This window comes from Gambusia affinis, linkage group LG19, assembly GCF_019740435.1.
Source record: "Gambusia affinis linkage group LG19, SWU_Gaff_1.0, whole genome shotgun sequence".
NCBI lineage: Eukaryota > Metazoa > Chordata > Actinopteri > Cyprinodontiformes > Poeciliidae > Gambusia > Gambusia affinis.
The window spans coordinates 6,711,359-6,739,040 of record NC_057886.1 but is presented as its reverse complement, the minus strand read 5'-3'; the positions used below and the strand labels follow the sequence as shown (position 1 = coordinate 6,739,040).

General features: G+C 39.5%; 1 protein-coding gene across 1 annotated transcript; it reads right to left on the bottom strand.

The window, feature by feature from the left end:
* Positions 1-110: 110 nt before the first annotated feature.
* Positions 111-22,171, bottom strand: slc29a4a (solute carrier family 29 member 4a). Its single transcript, XM_044100692.1, has 11 exons — positions 21,913-22,171; positions 18,783-19,024; positions 13,791-13,922; positions 13,585-13,698; positions 12,396-12,524; positions 9,776-9,850; positions 9,436-9,704; positions 6,754-6,874; positions 6,429-6,616; positions 5,187-5,427; positions 111-3,831 (listed from the first exon to the last, which is right to left on the bottom strand). The coding sequence occupies exons 2-11, from the start codon at positions 18,964-18,966 to the stop codon at positions 3,695-3,697; spliced, it is 1,590 nt and encodes a 529-aa protein (XP_043956627.1). The 5' UTR covers positions 18,967-19,024; positions 21,913-22,171; the 3' UTR covers positions 111-3,694.
* Between the last annotated feature and the right edge of the window lie 5,511 nt (positions 22,172-27,682).

Here is a 27,682-nt window from a genome sequence, read left to right as displayed (position 1 = left end):
TCTAAAGCAGGATTTTTACGTAAGTCATCCATTTTCAGCAGACTTATTTTCTGTCCCATTAATTTCCTTTTGGCAGCTGAATTAACATCCACGCACAGAAGCAGAGAGAGATGTAAACAGATTTTATTAGGCGTCACTGATGGTACAATCTTAAGCATAAACACTTGTTTTTGGGACAATCCAGAATCATTCAACCAGCATCAAATAAAACAGCTCATGTTGAGGTTTTTATACAATGACTCAAGGGGGGGAGAAAAAAAAAACACAATTTTGTTGAGTTTTATGGCTACCATTTTTACATTTTGGGCACTAAACAATAGAAAACATGAGCTGAACGCATAAAATGCTTATCCACATTGAGGAAATTTTCTGTAAGCAAACAATTGTTAGTTTGTGAAGGTTTTGGTTTGCAATAAAACCACTGTTTAGACATACTTCATGCAAATATGGCACTAGTAAACAGGTCAAATTTTGCTGGTACTTGGCACATTCTTATTTATTTATTCCTTACAGAGAATTTGTCAAATTCTTAAATTATTCTTTGTCGCAAAGATTATCTCTCAAATATGTTACAGTCCATCTTTGTACATTATTTGCAACGCGTGTGTGCCTCCCTTTTTACACAATTTCTCACAGTGTGCAGTCACATGCTCTGCTGAAACCGCCTGATCCAGGTGAGAAAATTAAAATCATGGATGAGATTAAAGGCCAATTATCATCAAAATGTTTTACAGCCAGGAAACCTGAAAATCTTAAAAGTGTAAAAAAATAAAGCACATTTTTTCCATTATTTTTCAAAACACACAAGTACCTTTAAAATACACATAACTAACACAAGAAAGAGCATCTGGAGCTTAAAATGGAAAAGAACTGACATATAGAGCAATGTACAGAAAAACAGATTGTATTCTTGACACAAACAAAAAAATCTAATTGAAAAACATCAACATTTTATGTGACTTCTTCATGGCACCACAAAAATGATTGAGTGAGCAACCTTATCGTCCCCGGTGAGCCGTCAAAGGGGTTCATAATCGCTGCTGACCAACAGTGAAAGGTTTTTCTGTCCGGCACCTTTAAAATCGATGGTGTTGCACTATATTTATGAAATTCTCAATTTCCTCCTTGGTTTACAAACAGAAATATGATTTTATCCATCGCCAAGCAAGACATCCCTCATTAAAAGTCCCAGAACTGTCGCTTTAAGCTGTTAAATCAGCTTAAGGTCTTTGTAAAAATACATTTACAACAAAAAGGGATTTTTCCCTCTCACTCAATTCGAATTTTTATCTCATGCGCAAAACAGACTTTTCATGTCCTTTACCAACACATCTCACAAAGAACACGTAAAGACACCTTGAAACTTGCAGTCCAGAGAAGTCTAGGGAAATATGATGCTCTCTTAACAGCAGGACACACACACACACACACATACACACACACACACACACACACATGCAGAGTAATGAGGTTATCTCCCAAACGGCTACAAACATTTCCTCAAACAGCTCAGATATTCGTGTAGGTAACACACAGTGCACACACTCAGATCCTAAAAATCGATTCTAAATTCAAATTTATATTTGATGAAACAAACACTATATTCTGTATTGAGTGCATTTCATGTTGTTTAGTAAGAGCTTTATATTCAGGCAAACGTTTGGCACCAACTGATTTATTTCTTCACACTGCTTGTTTTCCTCATTTTATAATATTGATGATAACCACAGATCCCTTTCAGAGTCAAAGATCAGCTCAAACATCAGCTCAGAAAGACAATAACACATTTATGCATCCTTCAGTTAGAAGAGAACAAAATGTTTATTTTTATAGACCACGCTTGTAGCTTGTTGAAAGGAATGATTAAAAGCGGAAATACAAAAAGTAACCATTTAAATTCCAAATGTTCCAGCTTACTGATCTAAATGTTTCAATGTGACACCAAAAGGAATATGTGAAATCATCTGTAAAACTAGAATGACTTGATTTTTCTTGCAGGGTGTAAATGATGACCCACATTCATTACATCCCCACAAAAGCAAATGTAAAATGCAGGAGCGTTAAAAGTAACAAACAAACAGTGAACCTTTGAGACTTTTTCTCTCCTTTAACTTCCTACTCACTGGGTTCTGGTGCCAAAACAACCAAATCAGAGATGGAATCAAGTCCCGATCCGATCTCATCCAGCCACTAACCCACTGAATAATTGTTCTAGAATTAAAAGTTGGATTTTTCTATAATTTCAGCTGATTACAGTGAGGTTATGTGACGGCTGCTGGGTTCATTTCAAGGCTTCTTACACACAAAGGAATATATGTTTTAATATATGTCAGCCTGTTGCTAATGAGAGCCGTCCATCTTGCTCAGCTACAAAAACAAATACATAAAAGAGTCAGATTGCTAGTGTATAGACATGTACAGACTTTTCTGTCTTTTTTATGCTTTAAAATATGTCCAGTCATAAAAATACGGAAAATTAAATGCATATATATATATATATATATATATATATATATATAAAATTCTGAAATACACTTATTATTCAGCTTTATTGAGGTAAACTAGTGTTTGGGAGTCAATATGAAAACAAATAAAAGCAGCACATTAACATAAATTAGTTAAAAATATGAATATTTTATCATTTCTGTCTTGTTCATCAGTCTTAAACCCTCAAGAATAAATGAATAAATTATATATTGTGAATGATTTTGTGCAACATACCGACCACTTACATGAAAGACCTTCACTTCACTGTTAGATGCAACTATGAAGACTGAAAGAGTCGTCGGTGGAAATATTCTCTAATTTATGATGATATAAACCGTATAATAATGTCGACATCTCAGATCATTGATATTACTATAAAACAGGGGCAAATTATGCTTTAAGGTCAGTCTAGTAGGGATAAATAAACAGCAAAAAACACACAATTTTACCTTGCAAATGGAAAATAAGTCAAATAGGAGCTTGTTTTAAGTTAATAACTCCTTAAAATTGCTGAAAAATTATGAGTTAGAAGTGAAATAATCTGCCAGTGGAACAAGACATTTGAACTTATAATAAGGGAAAAATGTATTGTTGGATTGGCACTTATAATCTTCCAATGGAACAACAATCCTAAGTATTTTTCAGCAATATTAAGGAATTATTGACTTAAAACAAGATCTATACTTTCTGAAAAGCTACCTGTAACATAGTTCTGTCTTATTTATATCTGCACTAGAAACTAGACAAAAATGCTCGGTAAGATTTTGTGTTTTTGCAGTTATTTCACCATCGATATTTCTTCAGCTGCTGCGAGGGTTATTCTGATGACCCCTGAATGACCTCCCTGACTCCCTCGACCTTCCTCTGAACCCTGAGCAGCTCTGGGACGTCATCAGAAACGAGTCGTTCGACCCAAACGGCGCTGCGCTCCTCGGAGTGAAACACGACTCGCCTTCATGCCCTCACAAATGTCAGACGATCCGCTCGATCTCATGCAGGCCGTGATTTCACCGAGCGATTCTTCAAGGTCGGGCGCGTCGGCCTCCGCCGGCTGGGTTTGCAGCTCCAATTCTGCTCTTCTTCTTAGAAACTTCACCGCGCAGGATGAAAATGTTGCTACAACTTTAAATGCTTGCGTCTGCTGCACATGGGTAGATATATAATTATGTGTGTGTGTGTGTGTGTGTGTTTTGGTCTATGTGGACATTTAGTACCCTGTCACATTGAAAGGTGCGCGTGTGGGGAGGCGCGCTCCTGCCGCCGTCGGGGTGAAGCTGTACGTTGCGTACGCCACAGAGGAACCCACCATCAGACCCGTCATGTAGGAAACTGTCATTGTGTTTCCTGCATGCAGAAACAGAAACACAGAACAGGAAATGACTGGAGAGCCACCAGACAGGAGAGGAAACCGGGTTACATGCAGGCCAGACGGGGTCGGATACACAAGGATAAGAGCCCCTTGGTGTCCAATCCACTTCAGGAAAACTCTTCTGTTCAAACAAATTACAATAGACCTGCATGAATTGATGCATTGTTGACTTACTGTCGCTTCACTTCCTTAAAAATATACTGACTTCATAATTTTAACTGTTCCAGTCTGGCTTACGTTCATAAAAATACCAACATTTTGATGCTATTCATTCGGTATGGGACTACATGTGTTATATAAAGTACAATGCAAAACACATCATTAAAAAGGTCTTAAATTAAGCAATAAAATATAAATAACAAGCAGTAAAAGAAGCTCAAAACGTATTGATGGCAACACAAGGAGAGAGAGAGAAACTGATAAAATAAATGAAGAGGTTTGTGCCAAACTTTATATTTTGGTTTATTATAAATGCGAGACGGACAAAAAGGCAAAAAGAAAAATAATAAAATTATGATGCTCCAGGTCAAACATCCAGTTCTGTTTTTCTTAAAGAGCGAGCACCCTAAGAAAAGATTCATCCATGGAATCATTTTGTCATGAAGAAGACTTTCAGATGTGAAGTCAGAACGCACAAAAGCTTTTTAAAGGTCGTGACTGCAGGAACTCAGAGAGGCGTCGTAAAGAAATTCAAAATAAAACGTGTTGAGCGTTTGTGGGTTCATATCAGAGGAATCTTGCTAAAGATGGCACCGGCTGACCTCGGCCCAGTCGCTGCTCAGTATTGGTGGATTTGTCTGTGGAATGCAACTTCAAATTATTCACAGAATGCTTTTCTGCAGACCTTATCTAAAATAGTTTTTTCAAAGTGAGGTTTGGAAAGCTGAAATGTCTACCCACAATGCTGGCTGAAACGTTACTGGCTGCCGTTTGCAAAGCAGCCAAACCAGGAGTGGCGTTTTGTTTCGACTGGCACTGATTGGCTGAATCCCCAAGGAAGACTTTAGGTATTAGCTTCTGTGGTAGCGCCACAATGCACATCGATTTTAGCCACATTGACCTTGGAGTAACTTAAACACAACACTTCTGCCAGAAACGTCCATCTTCCTTTCTTTTTTACTGTTACGGAACGAAAAACACGAAACACTCACAAAGAGTTCAAAGGTCTAAACGCAAGTTCAGTGTTTTCTTTAATCTGACCTTGAAGATTTTTGATTAAACCTACGTCAGAGCGACGGAAGATGACCTGCATCACTAAAGAAACAGAGAGAAATCTTTGATTTTCTCTGACCAAACGAAGACCAAAACAACAGCCCACTCGTCTGCTCACCTGCCAGCTCCCTCTGCTCAGGCGGTACTTTCCCAGCCGCCTGGATCATCGGCACCGACCCAAAGTAGCCGTTGGTGACTCCCATGAGGAGGGAGAAGAGACACGGCCAGGCAGGGTGGGACAGCATGGGCGCGCTGACCGGGTACACGCACATCACAAACAGAGGGATGAAGACCACCCTCAGACAGGAGAAGAAGAGCAGGCGGCCCCCGGACCAATCGTACGGCAGCGCCGCCAGGATCTGAGAGAAAAAGAGAGAGGAGGAAGGTTTGGTAAATTAATATGGATCAACCGAGAGACATGAAAGTTTGTTCTGATCGCTAAATACTGACATCTAACTATTCCCCACGTCGTTTTAGAAGTTGTTTTTGTTTGGGTTTTTTTTTAACAATTTGCTAAAATGTTCTGGAATAAATCTTATACTGTTTGGAAATCTGTTTGTTTCTCTACAAATGGGGCCAACAGTTGTGAGGAAAATGTATTTCCGACCTGCAAGCATAGTTGGTTGGTGCAGATGGATTATTTTTCATCTTGTAGAGCAACTTTTTGTTTTTTTTTTTGCAATTAATAACATCGTCTTCAAAAAACACACCAGGTGTAAAAAAAGATTTGTTTCCGGTTATCAATGAGGTTTTTGCAATCATAATTTTGGAGTAACTACAATTATTGATCTGTAAATATTAACGACAAATAAAAAAATACACTAATGCAAGTTTGCAAGAGTCTTTTGATGATTTTTTTTTTGTATCAACATTGATTTCCTGATCAGTTTTCTACAAATGAAACAACTATTTTGTTTTCAACAAAACTGTAATTTTTCCAGTGTATTATTGAGCAGATAAAACTAAAAAGGCACAAACTTGCTTTTTCTAGATGTTATAAAAGTTTCTGTGGCCTCACATGCTTCACCTTAAGGATTTTTGGCACTTATGGCAAAAAGTTTGGCCCCCTGTATCTCATGGTGATGGCAAGAAGGCTAGAAGAAAAATCCCAAAATGACTGACAGCTGTAATGCAATAAAGACTTTTGCCACCGTGTATCGAGAAGAGCATTAGTAATTTTCAACATTAAATTTTTTAACACAATGTGGGGAAAAAAAAAAACCCACTTCCCAGATATTCGCTCCTCTTATATTATACTATTATCTTTTAAGAGACTTTTGTCTCATTTCCTTAGCATAGTTAAAATCAAACTCCTGAATCTGCAAGGGGAATTTTCATAAAGCTACAAAAGTCTGCTGACCTTCCCGACAAAGTCGGACATGTTGAACGTGGCCATGATGAGGATGGGCAGCCATTCCCCCAAGGCTTTGTTCCTGATCTCTGACTCCAGGCCGGGGAACAGGCACAGGGTGATGCTGTAGGTCACAGCTATGGACAGCATGTAGGCCCAGATCACACGCGACACCACGTAGCGATGCAGAATCATGTCTGGCAGGGGAACACACACACACACACACACACACACACATTTAATTGACTAAGTAATTTTTAAAAAGCCTGATGAGTCAAATCCAAGCAGAGGTCATGGGTTAATTGAAAAGTGAGGAGATTAAAACAGGAAGTACCTCGTACGCCGGGCCAGCTCTTCCTGATCTTGGCTTTTGGGGCGTCGAATCTCACATAAGTCCCGCCCACAAAATCCTCATGGCCTTCTTCTGCAGAGGATGGCGCCGTTCCTCCGTTTCCCTGTGGAGACGAACGGCGACGCTTTCATCCAGACATTCAGAAAACATTGAAATCATCCAAAAAAAAAATAAATAAATAAATAAAAATCTGCTGCTCACTTCTGTAACTAGACACTAGATGTTGCCAGATCACTGGACTAAAATCATTCCCTGTGAGTCAGTGAAGTTTTTATTTATTTATTTATTTATTCAGCTTTTTAATTAGTAATGGCTTTTTGGAAGCATGAAATCAGCTTTTTATGGCAGCGACTATTAGAGAAGACAGCTGTGAGTGCAAGTTGATCTAATGATGTCGGAAAGTCTTCAGACTGGACTGCAAATTAGCAGCGACACACACACACACACACACACACTCACACGTATACAGGCTTCTTTCTTGGATTTCCTAAATTACACACACAGACGGATCCATTAGCTGATTAAAATGACGTGCACGCCAAAAAGCACTGGTACTCCTGATTGTCCCATGATGCACAGCCCATCGTTTCCCTCGTCAACAGTTTCAGGACACAGAAACGCAGCCCCATCACACACACAAACACACACACTACAGTGCAACACCAGGGGGGTTTATTAGATGCCTGACACAGGTTTATTGGCAGGCAGGGATTAAAACACAGAACTCTGGTTCTGCTTTAAATGTCTACAAAATGAATTCAGCTTCTCCTCCTTCATTTTTTCCTATTTTTACCCCTCATTTTATCATCTCGACTGCTCTTCTGCCCTCTTGCCCTCACCTTATCTTCCCCCTTTTCCTCTGCAGTCATTTTCAGAAAGATAAGTCTTTTCCGTCTCTTATTCTAATCAACATCGATCCTTTGTCCAGAAGGCCTAAGCCTCTTTTCCCTTCATCCCTGTTTTCCCTCATCAACCCATGTCACGTTCTGTCCTTCATATCGCATCCTAATAACACAGCTCTCTCTCTTTTTCTCTCTCTTTCTGGCTCTAAGGTTTGTCTCTTTTGAATGGCAGCCAAAAAAACAGCAGCCCATGAATAACTCTGCATTTTTAAACCCGGTCTGATAGGAAAAGTCTCCCCTCAGAAACCAACAAGGACGCAGCAGCATAGTTCAAGTTCCTGACGTCTCCTCCTGAAATGGTTTACTGCTGTGACATTTATGCAGGGTTTTATTGTCAAAATGTGGAAGGGCAACAGTAGGGAGAGTTTCTGCTGCTCCACGCAGAATTTAAACTCCGAAGATCCCGTCTGAACATTTTTACAAACCTCAAAGTGTTCAACCGGGATTTGGTGTGAGAGCTTAACAAGAATAACTGCATCAGGGTGACAAAATAAGCAAAATTATTATTATTATTTAAAAAACAATCGACAAAAAAATCATCTGAAAAGTGTGGAGTGTCTGTGCACAGAGGGGCGTAAGAATATCTGTGATTGTAGATAAAATGAGTTCCTATTTATTATTTGTCCAGCCAATAGGAAACGACGCCTCCTGTGGTGTTCACAAAGGAGATACTGTAGAAAAATAGAACAACTGATTCGATCAATATAACGTGGTCCTAAATGAAAGAATTTACATTTAAAATCAGACATGTTTATTCGTCTGGATTATTCTTTAAACATAATTTAAGATTTCTGAAGCTTTTATACTACGGTGAAAGCATAAAGTGGATTTTCGAAGTTTTCAGGGCGTTAGCGCCTCTTCAGATTGAGACAAGCTTGAACACAGCAGACAGATCAGGGGGAAAGCTTGTAGGCTAGAAAACAGGAGTCTAACTTTGGAAAAGCTCATTAAACACTTACGAATACCTACACTGTCAGACAGGTGCAAGCATGAGACATTCCTGTAAACCCAAACTGTGAGGCTTTACCAGGAAAACAATAAGAGACCCACAGCTTCACTACTCAGAGTCAAGGTGGAAGCCATTGTTCAAAGAAAGAAATGTGACGCAAACAGCAAACATGTGCAAGAAGGATCTCTGGTGAGATGAGAACAAAATGCAACTTTATGACCTCCATGCAAAGTGGCATGTAAAACCTGTGGGAAACCTCAGGTCGGGGCGTAGCGCCACCTTCCAGCAGAACTGCTGTAAGCGTACAGCCAGAGCTACGATGGAATGATTTAGGTCAAAGCATGATCATGTGTTAGAACGGACCAGTCAAAGCCCAGATCTAAATCCAGTTGAGAATCCTCAACGGGACGTGAACAATGTATGTTTGCAGACCTTCTCCAGCCAGTCTGGCTGAGTTTGTGCTTCGTTTGAGGAAAAGAAGAACAGAAATTCAGCTCTAGATGTTCAAAGCTGGTAGTGACTCGTCCCCCAAAGGATTTGCTGTTTTAACTGGACTGAAAGGCGAGTCTCCACAGTAATGGCTGAGTGAGAATATGCAACAGTCTGCTCAAATCAATATTTGTACGAAATTTTGTCAAAGCCTTTCATTGTTTTCCCTCCACTTCAAAATAATTCCTGTTACACGTTGATGTGTCTCAAAAAACAAAAAAAAACAATTAAATTCAAATTAGTGGATGAAATGGAGCAAAAGGTTAAAGTTAAATCAAAACATTTTTACGGCGCTGTCGTCGGGAAACAGCTAGGAAAACGTACAAATATCACTTCCTCTGCGGTGACGTCGTGATGGACCCTGTATCCAGTTCCGGCGTCCCGTGGGTCGTGACATTTGACTTGACCTTTGCCCTGGGCGTGGCCGGTGTAGTGGCGGACGAACCGCGAGCGTCGGACGACGAGGTGCAGCAGGAAGCACAGCATCTCCATGCTGATGGAGATCAGGAAGAAGATCAGGGTGTTCTTCTTCTCGTCAGGGATCAGCAGCTTGGTGAAGATGCGAGACAGCGAGATGATCACTCCGGCCGTGCCTGAAACGTTTGGCCGCGGTCAGAGAACGTAAGCGTGTGGAAGCATTCAGTTTCTTTGTGAGCGTACTTACTTTCCCCAGTCATCACCCCTTGAGTGTACCTCTTGGGCAGCATCCCCATGTAACCATAGAAACTGGACTGCTGCACTGGGAGAGCGAGAGGGAAGCGGTTATCAGTGTAAACGAAGACCGAACGCTGCGACAACACAATTTATGGAGTCAGTCCTCGTCCTGGACCTCTGTAGAAAACTTTAGAGAACATTTCCAGGAATTAGACTGTGACCAAATCAGTAAAACAGACCGTGTTAGAGTCAGAAAGACGTCTAAATCTAAGAAAATCCTTCTAGTTTTGTGTTGATCGTTCCAAAGATTCATCTGGTGGAACTCATCTTCGTCATTCTCCAACATAAATATCCATATAATTACATTCTGTCCAATTTTAGACATTTACATCTGTTAGCTCAGTGTGATTACTTAACGACAGATGTTTCTATTACAGCTGACAGGTCATAAAAAGGAATTAGAAAGACTGAAACTCTGTCTATCAGGACTTGGAGAAAACCTTATGTTGCTGTTTTATTCCTAAAGTTAGGAACTTTATAAATGTCTTAGAAAATTACTAATAGGTCAGTTAAAAACAGAAAATTGTCCTCTGGTTTTGTCATTACTTTCATGAAAATGTATTTTATAGAGAAATGTGATTCAGAAAAAAAAAAAAAAAAAAAAAAAAACCTCTCTTATTTACATTTATTAAAATTGAATTTTTTCAACCCAAATTTGAAAAAAACTTTTCCAAGAGAGATGGATAAAGCCTTGTTAAAGCCTCCGTCACCTCAAGGCTGTTCGAGAATATATGTTTCTGTGGGAAGCCCGAAAATCTGTAGTTATTTCAGGGAGCGCTCAAACAAAAGTTAAATTATTATTTTTTTTTCAGTTTTAGCTTCTCTTCATTGTAAAATTCAGAATACTATTTTAAATTATTTGTCTTGCATCTTACTAATCAAGCGCCATCTTAAATCAAAGACCTGACTGGTTCCCAACGCAGTTCTTCGCTCTCAGACTCCACCAGGTTTACTGCTGGTTATTAGAGTTTCTGAAAGTAGAATGGGAGGCAGATAATTCAGGTTCTCTCCCGTGGAAGTAACTCCTGCCTACTTTTAGGCTAAAGCTTCACCTTTTCATAATGCTCATCAACTGCAAGTATCTATCTAATTATGTTTCTGTAGATTGAGGCTGCTGGAACTCATACTGAACACTTTTCTTCACTCTGCTGCTTTTTCCTACTACTCTCCAATTTTGCTTTATACGTGTTTAATGCTGAGATTAGTTTCATGTTCTCTCTTTGTTATTTCTCATCATAGACGGTAGATCTGGCCTCGCATGTCCGTGTTTATCTGACAATAACTTCATGTTCTCTCTCTTTGTGAACAATCCGGGCGTCTTTTATTGCATATTATGGACTGCTGCTTCAGAGCTTATCTGTCTTCTTGTGTTTCTCTCCTAGATGAAGCCACTAACGAGCTGCTACAACCATTAAAACTAGAGGTGCACCGATTGCAGTTTTCTGGTCGATCGCCGATTACCGATCTTTTAAAAAGCCTAACTTACCGATTCCGATTTTGGCCGATGCCAGTTTTTTCTCTGAAACGTTGCTCAATATATCAAGACAGTTGCTGAATCAACAACATTGGGGTGACTGTTGTTAACTGTCAGTGTGCAGACAAGAGCTGGTCGGCCGGTTTGTCGGTCAAACCTCTCTCACGGGAGAAAAGAAAAGCACAGTGGTTGATTTTAAGACCTTTGCCCAGGTTGACAACATCAGTGGATACGATCAACTTCACATGTAAAAATTGACAGATCACCGATCTCCCAAAATTAAGGAAATCGGCACCGATAAATCGACTGGCCGATAAATCGGTGCACCCCTAATTAAAACGTCATTTTTCTTCAACACAAATACTCCTACACCAGTCCTTCATGTTTCATCTTTCTTTTTGTTGTTGTACATCTGCTCTTTTCTTAACCCCTGAGTCGATTGCGACCGGAACTTGTTAACTCTGAGCTGCCTTCTGCTAGACAAGCAGGAACAGCTGGCCTCTGTTCCTGCTTGTTAAAAAAGGAGTTGTTACTTTCCACTGTGGTCACATGCATGCTCAGGAGGATTATGTTGCACAGTCAATGTCTTAATACCGTTGGCTAAACTGAACACGTTTTACCAGCCAGAAGGACAAACTGATCTTGACTGAACTGTGATATTCCTACAATTAATTGTATACACAGATTTAAGCTTGTGTACCCAATTGAACAGATTTGATTGTTTATTTCAACTTAAACTCGATCTAAATATGGGTGTTTTACTTCCAGAATCTGTTTCTCTCAGTCAGTCTTGCTTTCTGCTCTCCCATCCTCTAGGATTTAGTCTGCCAACTACCAGAACTGTATTGTTTGTCTTTGCTTCCCTCAGGTTTTACGTTACAATCTTGCCTTTCAACCCTTGTTGGATTCTCCTGTTTGCTCTTTTTATTTGCTTCCTCGTGACTCGCTTTGTTCAGTGCCTTCGATGGAAATACTTGTTTATTTACATTTTCAACCATCCTTACATTTGTCTCAGTGAAACCGCATTAAATTTGTGCCGTCTGCGCTTTTCAGTCAGGTAAATTTAGCAAGCGGTTTGACGTTGGAAATAGCTTACCTGTGCATCCGAAGGCCACCACTCCCACTGACAACAGGTTGATGACGTAAGCCTGCTTGGTGGTGAATTTTTCCAACCAGACGTCAAACAAGCTGACAAAGATGAGCGGCCCCAGCGCCAAGATGTATCCTGCAGAGTTACAGTGATAATTTGAACTCATCTGGTCTATGACGTGTAGATATGCACACATATATATGACAAGGCCATCTTGAGGAACGTTATCGCCTCGACGTAAAGTCTAATCGCAGAGCTACGAGTTTACTAACCACACAGAAAAGCTCCTGAGCAGACGAAACATTTCAAAAGTTATTCCCCCAAGGATGCAGGCAGAGCTATTTTAAGGTACAGAGAGTGCAGCGGTGAACGCTCGCGCTCACAGAGTGAAAAACAGCAGCGAGACCAAAATCCTCCTCAGAGATATTTTTTTTAAAGAACTTTACTTTTTTCCATTCCTGCTACAAGGATGGTTTCCCTTTCATTTCTGCTACCGAGGAGCCTTTACATTGCTGTACTTATCTCCAAAATCACAGTCATAAATTGAACCTACGCACATCATAAATATGGGGTTGTTTTAAAGACATTTCAATGATTAATTATGCATACTTTTTAAAATTTTAAGGGAGCTGTGTTTGAGAAAGCACTTTGCTAGTTAGGATTTTAAATGCTTGGAAAGATAGCAAACATTATTATATCTTTATAGCTACTCTCAGTTAAAGCTCAATAACAACACATATCGCAATAGACACAGGATCAATATCAACAGAATGTTCAATATTCAGCATATAGCACATTCACTGAACTCTGATCGAGAACCGCACAGCATTCTGGGAGACGTAGGCAGAGGAAAGACTTTAGCCGTTCAACCTAAACGGCGCAGCAAGCTAAGCGAGGTTGGTGGCATCAACTCTTTGGTTACCTAGCAACTCACTCACTCTCCGGTGACCTAGCAACGACCTGCTTGAGTAAATTGCGCAGCAGCAGTTTCATGTTTCTCCACAGTGTCTGATAACTAATTACAAATAAACAACAGTGCGAAGTGAAAACTGTGGATAAAACAGAAAAGGTCACCAGTTTGGCAGCATTTCAGATATTTTAAACAAAAGAACTAATTAATAATTATTGACATGGACTGATATGAAACACTTATGTGGTGATAAGTTCTTCAGTCCTGGATAAGGTTTGGACTTACCCACAGTAATCCTGGTGTGCATGCTGAGCCTCTCCACCAGCACATTGTTGAGGATCACAGCCAGCAGAGCCACCACTATGTACGTCAGACTCATGTCAAACACTATGGACGTTCCTGAAACACACAAAGAAGGTGGAGCTCCTGAGGGTGGGGGTGCAGAGGGCTTGTTCGTGCATTTGCATGCACTGCCTCATGCACATCAATACCCTGGAACTTGTGATGCAGGTAGTCGACGTCGGTGATGAAGCTGTTGTATGGCAGCAGGAAACCCACTCCAGCCAGCAGCATTGCAAAGTAGATGCCATGGTAACGGTCATCGGGGATCGGCTGCTCAAAGTCTGACGAGGGAAAACAGGAGAGTCAAGGGTTAGAAAATGAAGGCTACTCTCTCCATGGTGCTGAACATTTTGACTTTTGTTGAAAAGACATTGAACTAACAATTCAACTTTAGCTAGAGACCAAACCACGCCGGGATGTTCTTTTGCTGTGTGGATATTTAAGTCTTGGAAATGTTCTTGGATCTGTTCAGTTTGCATTAAAGAGATCATTTGCTTATCTTTTTTTAATGTTAACAGTAACAACAAAATATATATTTGCATGCTTTAAAACCAAAGATTCTGGTTCTGAGTCTGAAAAAGCAACTAAACGACCAAAAGGTCGGCATTTACAAAGTTTCAAAGATTTAAGTGCATAGGATCTTTATTACAAGTTATTATGGACTAGGATGAACATAAACAGGGTTTGCAATGCAAAAAAAACACAAAACCTTACAAAGTATTTTTGGTTTAGTTTCTAGTGCAAATATCTCATTGCACTTGAAATAAGACAAAACTAACAAGTAACTTTTCAGACAAATATAGGAGCTTCCTCTGAGAAAATAAGTCTTGAATATTGATTGTTTTAAAACTAGTTCCATTGGCAGATTTTCTCACTTATTACTTGGGGAAATGTCTTATTATAAGTGAAATAGCTCCTACTTTTCATCAATATTCAAGAATTGTTGATGTAAAACAAGCTCCTGTAAATGTCTGAAAGGTTACTTGTTAGTTTTGTCTAATTTCCAGTGTATGAACATATTTGCACTAGTATTAGTATTTAGTATTAGTGTTATAGTATTAGTACTAGATTAAAAAGGATTTTGTGTTTTTGCAGTCACATTATTTCATTATTATGTCTGAAAAAGAGCTACCAAATCATTGTGTACTATATGTAATGTTATTACATAATGCGGTAGACAGCATTACAAAATACCTTCGAGGATTTTATTACATTTTGCGGAGGTTATTATGTAACGCAGTTTTGAGATGCTTTTTATTTATCGCATTTTGAAGTCCAATTATTTCACATTGTTACATAATGCAGGATTACAGGATTTCCTTGTACAAAGACGTCAGTCAGGAACAGGGTAAAAAAAAAATAATAATAAATCCACACATAAACAATGGCACAGTGAAGCCATCATTTCCTGGAAAAGAATATGGGACAAAAACTTGACATTTCTCCAAGAAGAATGAAACAGAAAGTTGTCAGAGTATCTGCTTAGAGGGAACCTTGAAGGAGTTGCAGGGGTTTCTGCCAAGCACTGGTTGCCTCATAAGAGGATATGTTATGGATTTAGTAAGATCAAAGTTTAGCTTTTTGGTTACAGAAGCAAAAATGCACATCACCAGAATACCACCATGTCACCACGGTGAAGCATAGTGGTGATAGTATCATGATCTGGGGTCATTTTTCCTCAGATGAAAACTTTTTTTTCCCTTTGGTTGTTTCTTTGCTTGTTTGTTTGACGACACAGTTGGGGAAATTAAATAAAGCAGATTTTATTTCTCATAATCTTGGTGCCAACAGAACAGAACTTCTTATTTTGTTTTTTTTTTTCAAACAGACACAGGAAAAATGAGATATTATGAGATGGAAAAGGTTTTTGGAATGATTTAACACAGCCATTATATCAGGGGCGTGCAGACTACTGAGAGCCACTGCAAATTAGGACTGGAGCCAATGAAGGCAACGTTCAGAGGAGCTAATGAGGATGAAGGATGTTGCTGCGGCAGACGGAGCAACTGTTGCACGGGAAATCTGTGCTCCTGTTATTGATTAGAGACGGATCGGGGGTGTTTTGGATCGGGAACCAGCTGTCCGAGTGGGTTCATTTGAAGACTGTTTTGCAGCAGAATCGGTTTCGTGGATAAAGTGTGATGTGCAGGATCTTCATGGAAGTGCTCATAATCCTTCTCTAATCCTGTAAGCTCACTTTAACCAGCTTTGAATGATTTGGAAGGGAGTAGATTTAACAACAGGCTGAGGAGGGAAAGTAGTTCTCACTCCTGGACGAGGTAACAGCCATTGATCTGATGATGGACGATAACTTACTCTCGGATCCACAATATTTGACACCTTGTATGCCTGTATTTATTTTGTGGACAACTTCTTTGTGTTTTGGAGCCAGAAACCGTTAAAATCTTAAAATATAACCAGCCTTTTCATTATTTTGCAGTGCAAATATGTCACTTTGTCAGCTAACATAAAAAGAGCCTTAGGAGTTACATCTCTCCAAAACAGAAATGCCTTTATGCCAAACACAGGTAACTGTAACTCACAACTCTGAAATGTTGTAAAGTGAAAAATCAGGAATCTATCGAATGAGTTGCAGCTTTTTGGCAATAAGAACAAAGGGAAGAGTGAGCTGCCTGCGTACTTTTCCCGGAAAATCTGCTGCAGAAAACAAGAGATTCATGAAAATGCATTTCTCCTCACCCACCAAAAAACATCTCAGCTCGAAACTTTTTTCTCCCAGGTTCTGAGAAATGAGACCAGAATGCAGTTAAAGACAACAAACAAATACTTTGAGGCAACTGTAGTGTTGCTCAAGAGCATACAAGTTCCCATCATATACTTTAATTTTCTTTTTATGCTTTGTCTGTCCATTAAATCTGTCTGCTGAGGTCCTCAAATTACATTATTATAACCAATCTGTCCAAACATTTCCCCTGCATGGCGCTTCGTGGCAGTTTCAAGTTGTTTTTTTTCCAAGTGTAGGAGCTAAATGAATGACAGCTTGTTCTGTACATTGGTATTTTTCTTCCCTTCCATCTGCGACACGAGCAAGATTAACTGGCAGTGTCGTTTTTACAGCCAATCATTTTGTGGTGTGAAAATCATCTGTAGTTTGAAGGGTGTGACTAATTATAAAACATTTGAAAACCTATATGTTTGTAGCGCAAGTAAAACTTGGACACATTACAAGTAGAAGAGTGAGACTTTTAGCTGCTTCCTTTCACTGTAGATGTTTTTCCATGAACGGCTGATATAAAATGCTCTGGCGACATGGTTCTTGGGAGAAATGGGAAACCACACACAGGATGTAGAATTACGCCCATTTACTAAAGTGATCCGAGGGGTATTAATGTTTCTATTTACAACCATTTATTGGGCTGCAGAACAAGACTGCAAAAATGTCAGAGCGACATTCATCTGAAGTTTGATGGTTTAGATTCTCAAAGTAGGTCGAAGTGATTCTCAGTAGCTACCAAACACAGACAGGTTTTACCACTCCTCACTCTTCCACCTACCGCCAATAAAAACCGTCCAGAACCAATTATTCCTGAAAGAAACACACCGACTTAAACGCTGGCTGGTTTAAACTCTCGGTCCTCCACCGTGACGCTCACTTCGTCACCTCTGAAACATCCCCAGTCGCAATTAATCATAAAAACTGATGCACTCGTGTTTAAAGGCTAACAGCTCAATTAAATTTTGAATTGGTGCCTTACCAATTAGCTTTTCCATCAAGCTTTCTGGGACTTTTTAACTGGAGAGCCATGCATGTAGGAGGCCGTTTGGCATCAGATTGTTGAAATAATGTGCTCACTGGACATTTCCTCCACTTTTGTGTAGAATAAAAATTAGGATGTAAAGCTTTTAAAGCTCCTACTTTGGCACAGTCAGTCAAACTTAGAACATCTTGTCATGCTCAGGTTTTCTATTAGCTTTGTTATTTTTTTGTAACTTGTTTTAAAATTTGGATAAAAATTACTTAAAAAAAAAAAAAAAAAAAAGCCATCAACGTGCATATGCATCTGGTGACATGAAGGGATAAAAAATGTTATTCCAACTATGTCCATTTGTACTTTTCTAGGTTTTTCTCTTTAATTTCATGTCGTCTATCAAATCTCTTTTTTAAAAGTCCTGCAGATTAACGCTTGCATCATTTTTGCAGGCAAAACCTGCTCCCATAAAACCATGGAAACGGACTGAACCCCATACAACTCAAATGCAGATCATACTTGTCAAAATCCGTCAAGAAAGTTGATCGTCCACCTGAGTCCAAGCTTATTAGCTTGAATCTTTAGCCTCTTGTGATGTCATCAACCCAAACAAAACCTGAATTAACAATATTTTACCTAAGTGTGGTTTTTTTTCTTGAAACTGCGGAAATCTTTTCAACACTCTCCAACCGGTGTTATTATTAGCCAGTCTAAAATTTTGTAGTTAAAAACATTAATTTACCAGAGAATATTTGTATTTTTATTTTATTTTAATCTTTGCATGGTTTTCTATGTTTAAAGCTGTGTTGTACAGACAAAGGAAACAAGAAGCAGATCCACCCACCGCCCTCGTTGTGTGTGCCCTTGTTCACTCATGATCTAATCAGCATGGCCTTTGTACAACCTGTGTAACCCAGCAACAAAGCAATTATGTGTTAACAGGACTGCCCTGCTTGTTTTACACAAAACATGCTGCTCTCCAAGACTTTCTCCTTCACCGCTACCTGGACCTGCTGACTTATTTCAGACAAGAATAAGAAAAAAAACCTTTCAAAAACTAACTTCCTGATGTAATTTCATGGAACCAGGAGGAAATGATTTATTATTACAGCAAGGGAATACCTACAGCTCAAATATGGGAGCCCCGGTGGATGTGTTTTCATTTCGGTACCAGATCAATGGGGATGTAATCTCCAAGAAATGGTCATAATTAAAGCCGTCCGGTCCACGATTTACAGCCGTGCCTTCAGCAGTGAGTTACACGGTGTTCTTTCACATTTCTAATATCCTGCACCTCCAACTCCTGATACACTGCTACATTAAATCCACTTTGTTCCTCTGCTGTCTTTTTATAAATAGTACAGAACACACACACACACACACACACACACACACACACACACACACAGAAAGAGAGAGAGAGGTGCTCACCAGGCTCAGACAGAGCCAGCACTCCTCGCTCTGGGGCATCCTTACTGATCTCCTCCTCCTCCAGCTGGTACGAATCGAAGCTGTAGCTCTGCACCACGCCGCTCTCCCTGCCCTCCCTCCACCCTTCCCTCCCCGCGTCCCTCCACCCGGCGATCCCCCGATCCCTCCACCCGTCCCAGGGCATGGTGCAACACGATGACGCCCCTGGAAGAGATGCAGGAGGCCTTCGGATGGTGGAGGATCTGCAGGGAGAAGAAGCAACAGGAGGATCAAAACAAGAAAGCAAGGAGGAACGAGGAGGCAGGCTGGAACGAATGATCTGTCAGAGCTTTGCTGAAAATAACTTCAGTGAATCATTAAAAACACAGTTTGCTTCTGTGTGTGTGTGTGTTGATGCGTGAGAGGCATGCTCAATGAGAACGTGACAATGAATGGGTGGCAGGAAGACTGGGAAGGTGAGGGGGGAAATGAAACAGTAAACGAAAGAGAAGAAATAAACCAATGATTTAATTCATCTCATCTAACCGAGGGATGCACTTTTTTCACTTCCGGTTTCGATGCAGATATCTTAGGTTCAGTATTGAGCTGAATTTACTTAAAACGCTTCTTTTTGTTAATAGCAGGCATAAATGTACCGTACTATAGAGCGCACCTGATTATAAGCCGCACCCCCCTACATTTTTAAAGGAAACACATTTTGTACATACATAAGCCGCACCGGTGTATAAGCCGCATGTGTCTACATTGAAACATGAGATATTTACAAGGTGTTTTTAAAGTTTTAATAATATGCTGTAGCTTTTCTTTCTGAACAGCAGCAATATAGCAAAACAACACTAACAGGGCTGGTTTAAATAACATACGGTTAAAAGTCACGGAGAGCCGTCATCCTCTTCCTCCTGTGCACTGAAACCATGGAAGTGTTCTTCCTCAGTGTCTGTTTCCTTCTTTATCGCCCAGCTCGATTGCTTTTAACTTGAAAGCTGCATCATATGCATTTCTTCTTGCATTCTCCATGATGAGGGTCTGTTCAAGCTAATTTTATTCATGCACAAAGCACGATGTTACATTAGTCTTCCTCTACAGATATATTCCAGCTGTCTCACGCTTACCTTTTCTGCTCCAGTGCCCCTACTGGCAGTTAAAAAAAATTCATAAATAAGCCGCATCGTTGTATAAGCCGCAGGGTGAACGCCTGAGACAAAAGTCGCGGCTTATAGTCCGGAAATTACAGTAATAAATCACAAATGTATTTGATAACTCTGCACCAGTACAGCACAATTAAAAACACGAATATCTTCACAAGCTTGGTCAAACATGTAAAAACACCTCTAACGTGTTCAGTCAGTGCATTTAGGAGTCAAACAGTCAATGTAAAATAAATAATAAAGAAACTGAAACTGACAAAGACAACAGGTTGACTACTTGGTCAAATTAAAAAAACAACAACCCTCCCTTCAAATAGTTCAGGAAGTGAAATATTTCAATATGGTAAGATAATGCCAAAGGTTTCCGTCCAAATCCAGAATGATCAATATAATAATTATCTTTTTTTAAATTGTAATTTTTGCAGCATGTTCATTTCTTATTAAAAAACATTTCAACTGTAACATAAAGCTCACCAATTATTGCTTAAATGAAGTAATTTCATTCATTTCAGGAGGCAGTGGTGGTTCTTGAGTGATTGGACACTTTCCAATTGAAGACATATCACAATATGTTTCAAACATAAACAGTGAAACATATTTTATTATGGAATGTGTATGAGGACTTCACACAGTCTGCTTTTTGAGATTATTTCACTCAGAAATGGACCTGGTGACATGAAAGCTTTAAAATGTGACATGCATGTTTTTAAAACTATTCCACAAGCATCAAATTGTGTTTTAAACAACCTTCAGTGTAGAATAATTCAGTTGTGGTCTCATCCAGTGTAAATGCACACAACTTTCAGCTGGTATGGTCCAATTTAGCTGAGACTCCTCAAAGAGACAGAAATAACCAAATAATTCCTTCAGATGCTAACGTGAGCGCCGCTAGTTACTCTTGCTTTTCTGAGATCATTTTTATTGTGTAATAGGTAAATAAAAAAATTTGAAAACTAAAAGTTTGCTATGTGTGGAAGTGACAAGTAATTGTCATGGTAGCACCCTGTGGTTTGCCCCCCTGAGCAGAAAGCCACATTTAAAACCTCCCTGACAGCAGGTGAAGCTTCACTCTCTCAGGTTAACCGGATATTTTGAAGGATAATCTTATTACTCAAAGCTAAACCAACCGCTTTCCTTACATTGCAAAGACATAAATGCTGAAGCTAACAAACCTTTGAGCTTGCAGAGCCTAATTCTTGTCACATCACCACCTGCCGTGGTGATGTACTTGTTTCACGGCTCACCTCGCATGCGAGGCATGCGAGGTGAGCCGTGAAACAAGTACGATTCCTTTGTGCCGAATCCTATTTTAAACCTCAAAGAAAATAAAACGTGGGATGACGTCAGTGGGTGATGATCTCCGTAAACACTCCACCTGGCTCCGGGCTGGACGCACGGCGCGGTGAGAGAGCGCTGCTTATGCTGCTGATGGGTGACAAAACAAAAGCCCAGCCAGTGAGCCCCGGTGTGTCAAAGCCATGTTCTGCACAGTTACCATGTCCGGACTAAAGGCGGCGCTCGCGACCCCCTCACGGCTGAATCAAAAGCCTCCAGCCTGCGTCCGTAATTGAATTGCAGTAAATCAATGCTATTTCTGCTGCAGCCTCTGTTGTGGATGTAAACAGGGGGTATAATGTGATTCTATATAAACTGGGATGTGCTTTGAGATGAAATATGTGGACTTTCACAGCGGCTCGCGCGTTTTTCTCGTGCGTAAAAAAAGATAAGTCGAATTTACAATTAACCAAAAAGGTAAGAGGAACACGATACTAGATGATATGTATCACCCAGCGGATAAAATGAAGTTCTTCCTGTAATATTGATAATAAAAAACATAAAAATCAACCCGACTACAGTGTCCGGGTCGCTTTTATGTGCCTCTCTCTGTATTTCCGCCGCGTTTTTTTTTCTGTCGCGCACAGAAAATAAAAACACCAACAACAGGTTATTATCATTAGCCCCCCCTTCCCCCTTTAACCTACCGCGTCTCCCCTTCCTGCTGCTTCCCCCGGCTCTCAGCAGCGGCTTTTCCACGGAGAGAGGAGCTGCCAGCGGGATGCTGGAGGTGGACTGCGCCGATCGGGGAACTGGACCTGGACCTGGACCTGGACCTGGACCCTGCTCAGCTCAGCCCGTCTCCATCCGAGAAGGAAGAAGAAGAAAAAGAAGAAGAAGAAGAAGAAGAAGAAAGGAGAGTCCCGGTGCCTTCCTGCACGCGCTCCTAACGCACCATCCAGTGGGAGTGGAGAAAGAAAGGAAGCGCGGATGGATGGAAGAATGAGGGGAGGGTGAGAGGAGGAGGAGGAAGAGGAAGGTGGGGGTGAGTCTCCTCTGGCTGCTCGTGTTTTTTGTAATCTTTATGAGAGCGCTGTTGGAGTCGGAAATGAATACATCCTAATTCATGTTTAACAAGTTGTTTCATGCTCACTGCAATCCGGTTTATTTGGGTTTCGAATATGAGAGACTCACAAAATCCCTCCAGACTGGAGCTGTCTGCTTAAATTAAAACGTCCTACAGGACAGCTGCGTGTCGGTAGAGTGTTTAATGAAAAGCGGATTGTTATCACTAACTTCATTCAAAAACTGAAGCGTACATGAATTAATTCCATACAAATTGGGTTCATTCTGTTCATATTGTTTATTTATTAATTTTTTTTTTTTTTTTTTACAGTCTGCCGGACTTTAGAAAAAGCTAACCGGGGCCCAGGGCTCCGAGTTTTTGGGTGACCAAAGATTCAGGGTGTTTATTGTCATGAAGGCATGATTTATAAAACATCACACCTTAATTTTAAATATTAAACTCATGATTATCCCAAAGAAGTGTGGAGTTTCAACATTGTTCTATTTTTATAAATGTAAGCAATCACACATTTGACATTTCTGAAGTCATAGTACATCTTTTTAGTCATCTCACATAGGAGATGACAAAAAATCTTTTTTAAAAATTTTTTGGGATAGGACACCAAAACTGGTTCTAGCCCAGGGCCACGTATCCTTCTAATCAGGCCCTGCATAAAATTGATGAAAAGCCACAATTCAGTTTCCTGAAACGCTACAACTTTACATGTTATTACCTACATGATCACGTGTAAGCCACAAAGGGAAAACCAAGCTGGTTCTAAGCACATAGTAATGGAAAATTGAGTGGAAGGAAACACTTTGATAGAAAAAGGTGTGCAGCTGGGGTCCGTGACGACACACATTCATTACGTCGTCATTCAGAGAGTTAAGAGAGAAATGACTGGGCCAGGTTGTGCTGCTCTCCTGGATTTCTTTATTTTTATTTTTTTACTTTAGGGAGGATCTCAAAGGGATATTGACATGTTGCTTATGTTTGTTAATGTTCTACTAACTTACAAACCTTTAAATAAAGTATTGCAAAAACAAAAAGAAGAGGACAGACATCACTAAATCCATTCTGTCTTCCCGAACACCTCAGCACAGCCTGGTCATCAGCATCACTCTGTTTCATGCAGTAACTCGTGCAAAAGGAGCCCCAACCTGCTGTCAAGTTCATTACATGGACATTTCTTTCAGCAAGCTGACATATCTGGATTTAAAACATTTTCATAATGGCCTTATATAATATTTTATTCTGTTTATTTGTTGTTGTTTTTTTATAAAATGATTCCTGTGTGAACATGATTAGATGTATGAGATCTGTTGTGCCTATAAAATGGATTATACAAAAGAGGAAAAGCTTTTGCTTCTGGTTGATTTGTTGGGTATCTTACAGCAGACTAGATAGTGAACATGATAGACTGCATAATAGCAAATGACTTGTACATGTATAATTTTGAAAGAGTAGAAATTGTGAAGTGTAAATATTTAATTTTCTTTTTTATTGGGCTTATTTGATATAAATGACAGACACACATCAACATAGACAAATTCATTTGTAGCTCTTGATCCTATGGGCTTTTCTAAGCTGTATATCTACAAACTGTTTGGAAGGAAAAAAGTGCTAATAATTTAAAATAGTAAAACGTGATATTGACAACATGTGCAAAATTACATGTATATGAAAAAGAAATTCAAAACAAAATCTGGGATTTAGTCAGGCATAAAGGATTTAATAAGCTTTGACTTCTTCCTACTCCTCTTCAAACTGGATATGAAAATTTTGTTTTTATGCTGGATTTCTTTTTGCTTTCTTATTTATTTTTTGGTCTTTTCTCTGTCATTTCACTTGTTTGACATAATGAACCATAAAAAGGTTTATTTTGTTTTCAGTTCACAATTACAAATTAATTGTTTCAAGTTAGTTCTATTTTACATCTGTTCACATATGGGTCTGTATAGTCGAGGTTCAATACTGGTGTTTTGAAAATGCCATGTCATCATCTCGCTCAATTAAAAAAAAGGTTCTTAACGAATCTGAATTTCTCATGTACACTCTAATTTACGGTAAAATAGCGGATTTGATGGTAAGAATCTGGCAACCACAGCTGACGGTATTTCACCGTAAATTAGAGACGGTTTTTGTTTTGTTTTGTTTTGTTTACCATCTTAAACATAAATCACACCTAACTCTCAGAAACTAAAGCCATTAGTTGCAGTGTTGTAGGATTTCGCCTCGTTTTCTTGTCCGGACATTTTATCAATTTTCTACTCCATTTTATTTTTTTTAATTTTAGTTATGATTTACAAGCGCTGTGCTGCCAGCCTCACCGACACAATGCTGGCACTATCACCGCCGTGTGACTGACAGTTTTATCAGTTCAGTTCAATATGCTAATGCTTTGTTATTGGCAGGGCTTCCATCATATTTCCCACCCACCGCTGTTGCCACAGAGGAGCCAAGCCTGACGGGAATTAGCTAAATGGCTGCTTGGCTGTCTTGTCAGGTGTACGTGTGCTGTCTGCAAAGCGCAGCAGATCCTGGGAGCTGCTTCTGCACCCGTGCAGAGCGACAAGTCTGAGGCTCTGGCGAAACGGAGCAGGTTTAGTCAAAGTGCTGAATTCGCTCTTCTGCGAAATGACCCGGACAGCGGCTGATCTTTTAAAAAGATGGTTTGTGTGTGTTTGTGCAGAAATGATTGTTCTTGCTAGTGTAGGATTCTGTTTATAGTTCGTCATTCTTGTCACATGCTATGCGCTGCAAACTAGAATAAAACCAAATCATAAAGAGATTTTGCAGACTACAACTGAATTGAAAATAATGCAAAAGATATTTACTGAATTCTATCTTGTGCATCCAGATTGGTTTATATTATTTGCTGCCAGAACCTTAGTTGCAGATTGCAGTTAGTTTGCACCAAAATATCATTCACTTTCTTCAAACAGCTTGAATGTTTGAAATGCTACTTTAAAAAAAACACAACTTATACTATATAACAGGATGATTGGAGGTGGTTCAGTTACATGTTTATTTCAAGGTAGTTTGACAGAAAGTAGAAGGTTTGCGGGACCAACAGCATGAAAAAACGCAGCTGGGTTTACTAGATGCAGAAACAACGATTGATCAGATTCAAGTAAGATTTATTTTTTCATCTGAATCTAAGGGGGTACAGAAGCTAAAAGTTTCATAAATCTGCAAATGTGTTTCAAATAATCTGTGTTTGGTATTACTCAACTGAACCCATAGTCAGGTTTCAGCAACCGGAGTATTTCAGTTTCTGAACTAAAGATTATCAAAGATTCACAAATCAATTAGAAAAACAACTTAATAGTCCATTCATTTGGCCTCGAATCTAAAGCTTTTAATGAGTTACAGGCTTCATATAAGTGTTAAAAAAAAAACCTACATATTTTTCTGCTGCTGAATTGCTCTGCCGCCCTTTTGTGAAATGACTTCCTGGGTGGTGAGCCATATTACCCATCTCAACCATCACTGGGCAAACAACATAAGAGATTGTAGAATCAGTTGTAGACTCCACATTTCTAGGCAATGCATAATTTTTTCTTAGTAATATGCATTGGAGAAAACTCAATAATTCATAATAATACACTTACAGGATGCTCAAATAGCTTATCACATGTTAGTTTCCCCCAGAGGATTGAGACGTTCTGCAAAGTTTTAAAAGTTTAATATGTGTGACAAACAACACAAGGCATCTATCAGAGCATCAACTATAGCAACAAACTATTGTCTTTTTCAAGAGGTCATAAATTTTTACATAGGTTATTTCAGATACCAGGCTTAGTGTTGCAGAAGTGATCAAACGCCTAAAGTACAGTAATTCAAAAATATATATATTTCAAACAACTAAAAATGCTAGCAGGTGTTCTGTGGACACATTTAATCAGCCAACGTTGCAGTAAAGCTGATGTTACGGCCGCTGCCTCGCATAAGAGAGAACTGGACTTCCTTTATTTAAAAATCCTGAATTATCATTTATTTATTGCTCATTGTGAATTTGTGCTAAACCAAATGTGCTCACTGAGGGTTCAAGGCATTGTTCCAGTATTTCTGCATTATCGATGCAAATGTCGCTCCAACAGAAAATGTATCTTATATGTTGCCTCCTAAAGCTCGAGATCTGAACCGTCTTTTATTTATTTTATTTATTAGCAGGGAGTAACATGAGAGGCTTGCTGGCATAGTAATGAATTAACAGCCGGTGGCGATTTAATAAACCTCATCTACTTTACTGGCTGGACTCTGTGGTAAGTGGAGGAGCTGAATAAGTAATGTTAAGATGGATTTTATGTAAGCGGAAGATGGAGCTGATGATCCGTCACCCGCAGAAGATGTTTAGCTGTGGCGCGGGTCGGCCATCTTGGTTGTTTTAGGCAGGAAGTGCTAATGTTCAATGAAGACTGTGCAGCTGAGTAGTGACCTTACTCACACTTTCAAATAATTTGTTTGTTTCAAAAGGTTTTTACAAACAAAAACCTTAAAATGTGGCGTGCAACTGTGTATAGCAGAGATAAGTGAAAATTAATTAGAAAAATACACAAGATGGAACAAAGAAAGAAAGGAAGACAAGATAAAACGATGAGAAAACTGGGATTGCCGACGTAAATTTACATCGAAAGGGTTTTTAAACTCGGAAAGAGTCAGGCTCACGACAGAAGTCTTCGGATGAACATCCAGACTAATCCGGTACAAACTGGCTCTTCTTTTCGTGCAGTTTTATTGTTGCATTACTGCCCCCTTATGGTCAAGGGAGGTATCGGTGAGCTAATTCTGTTAACTAAATTGTGTGATGTTCGCAGAAAACGAAACGATTTCGTTAGGTTCACATGTGGCAAAATCATGTCATCTTTACTAGAGTTAATTAATTAAACACAACAAACACATTTTTTATGTGTTAACTTGAAGTAAAATATTTACATAATGTGAACAAAATGCCCTGTTTGAGGGTAAGAAGTAAAAATTCTCACCAAGAAACATTGTGGTGGCAGCACTGTGCTGTGGGAATGCTTCTCTCAGGAAGAATCAGGGAAGGTGATTAAAACTGACGGAAAGATGGGTGGAGATGCATTCAGAAGAATCCTTGAAGAAAACTTGTTGAAGGCAAAATATTCAGGACCTCGACAGAGATCAACTTGTCTATCAAAGTGTGGTATCATAGAGACAGGGATTCTCAAAGTGTGGGGCGCGGCCCCCATGGAGGGCGCCAGAGCTCTTGAGGGAGGGACGCAACACGAGGAAGAAAAATAAATAAAACCGAAAAAGCGGTTTTCAAAGAGGGGAGAATAACCAGGATTATTAATAGTTGGGATTTTCGTGAGCTGAATCTGAAGGTTTTTGTTTTGTTGTTTTTGTGTAGGAGGCTAAATGAAATGTTGTCACATCAGAAAGTA

Bases quoted from the DNA above. Each gene is read 5' to 3' on its own strand.
- slc29a4a (XM_044100692.1), bottom strand. From the start codon at position 18,966: ATGCCCTGGGACGGGTGGAGGGATCGGGGGATCGCCGGGTGGAGGGAC. The intron at 12,525-13,584 runs GTAAGTCCAAAC...GTAACTCTGCAG, and splicing joins GCACACCAGGATTACTGTGG to GATACATCTTGGCGCTGGGG. The intron at 5,428-6,428 runs GTCAGCAGACTT...TTTTTCTCTCAG, and splicing joins TGTCCGACTTTGTCGGGAAG to ATCCTGGCGGCGCTGCCGTA.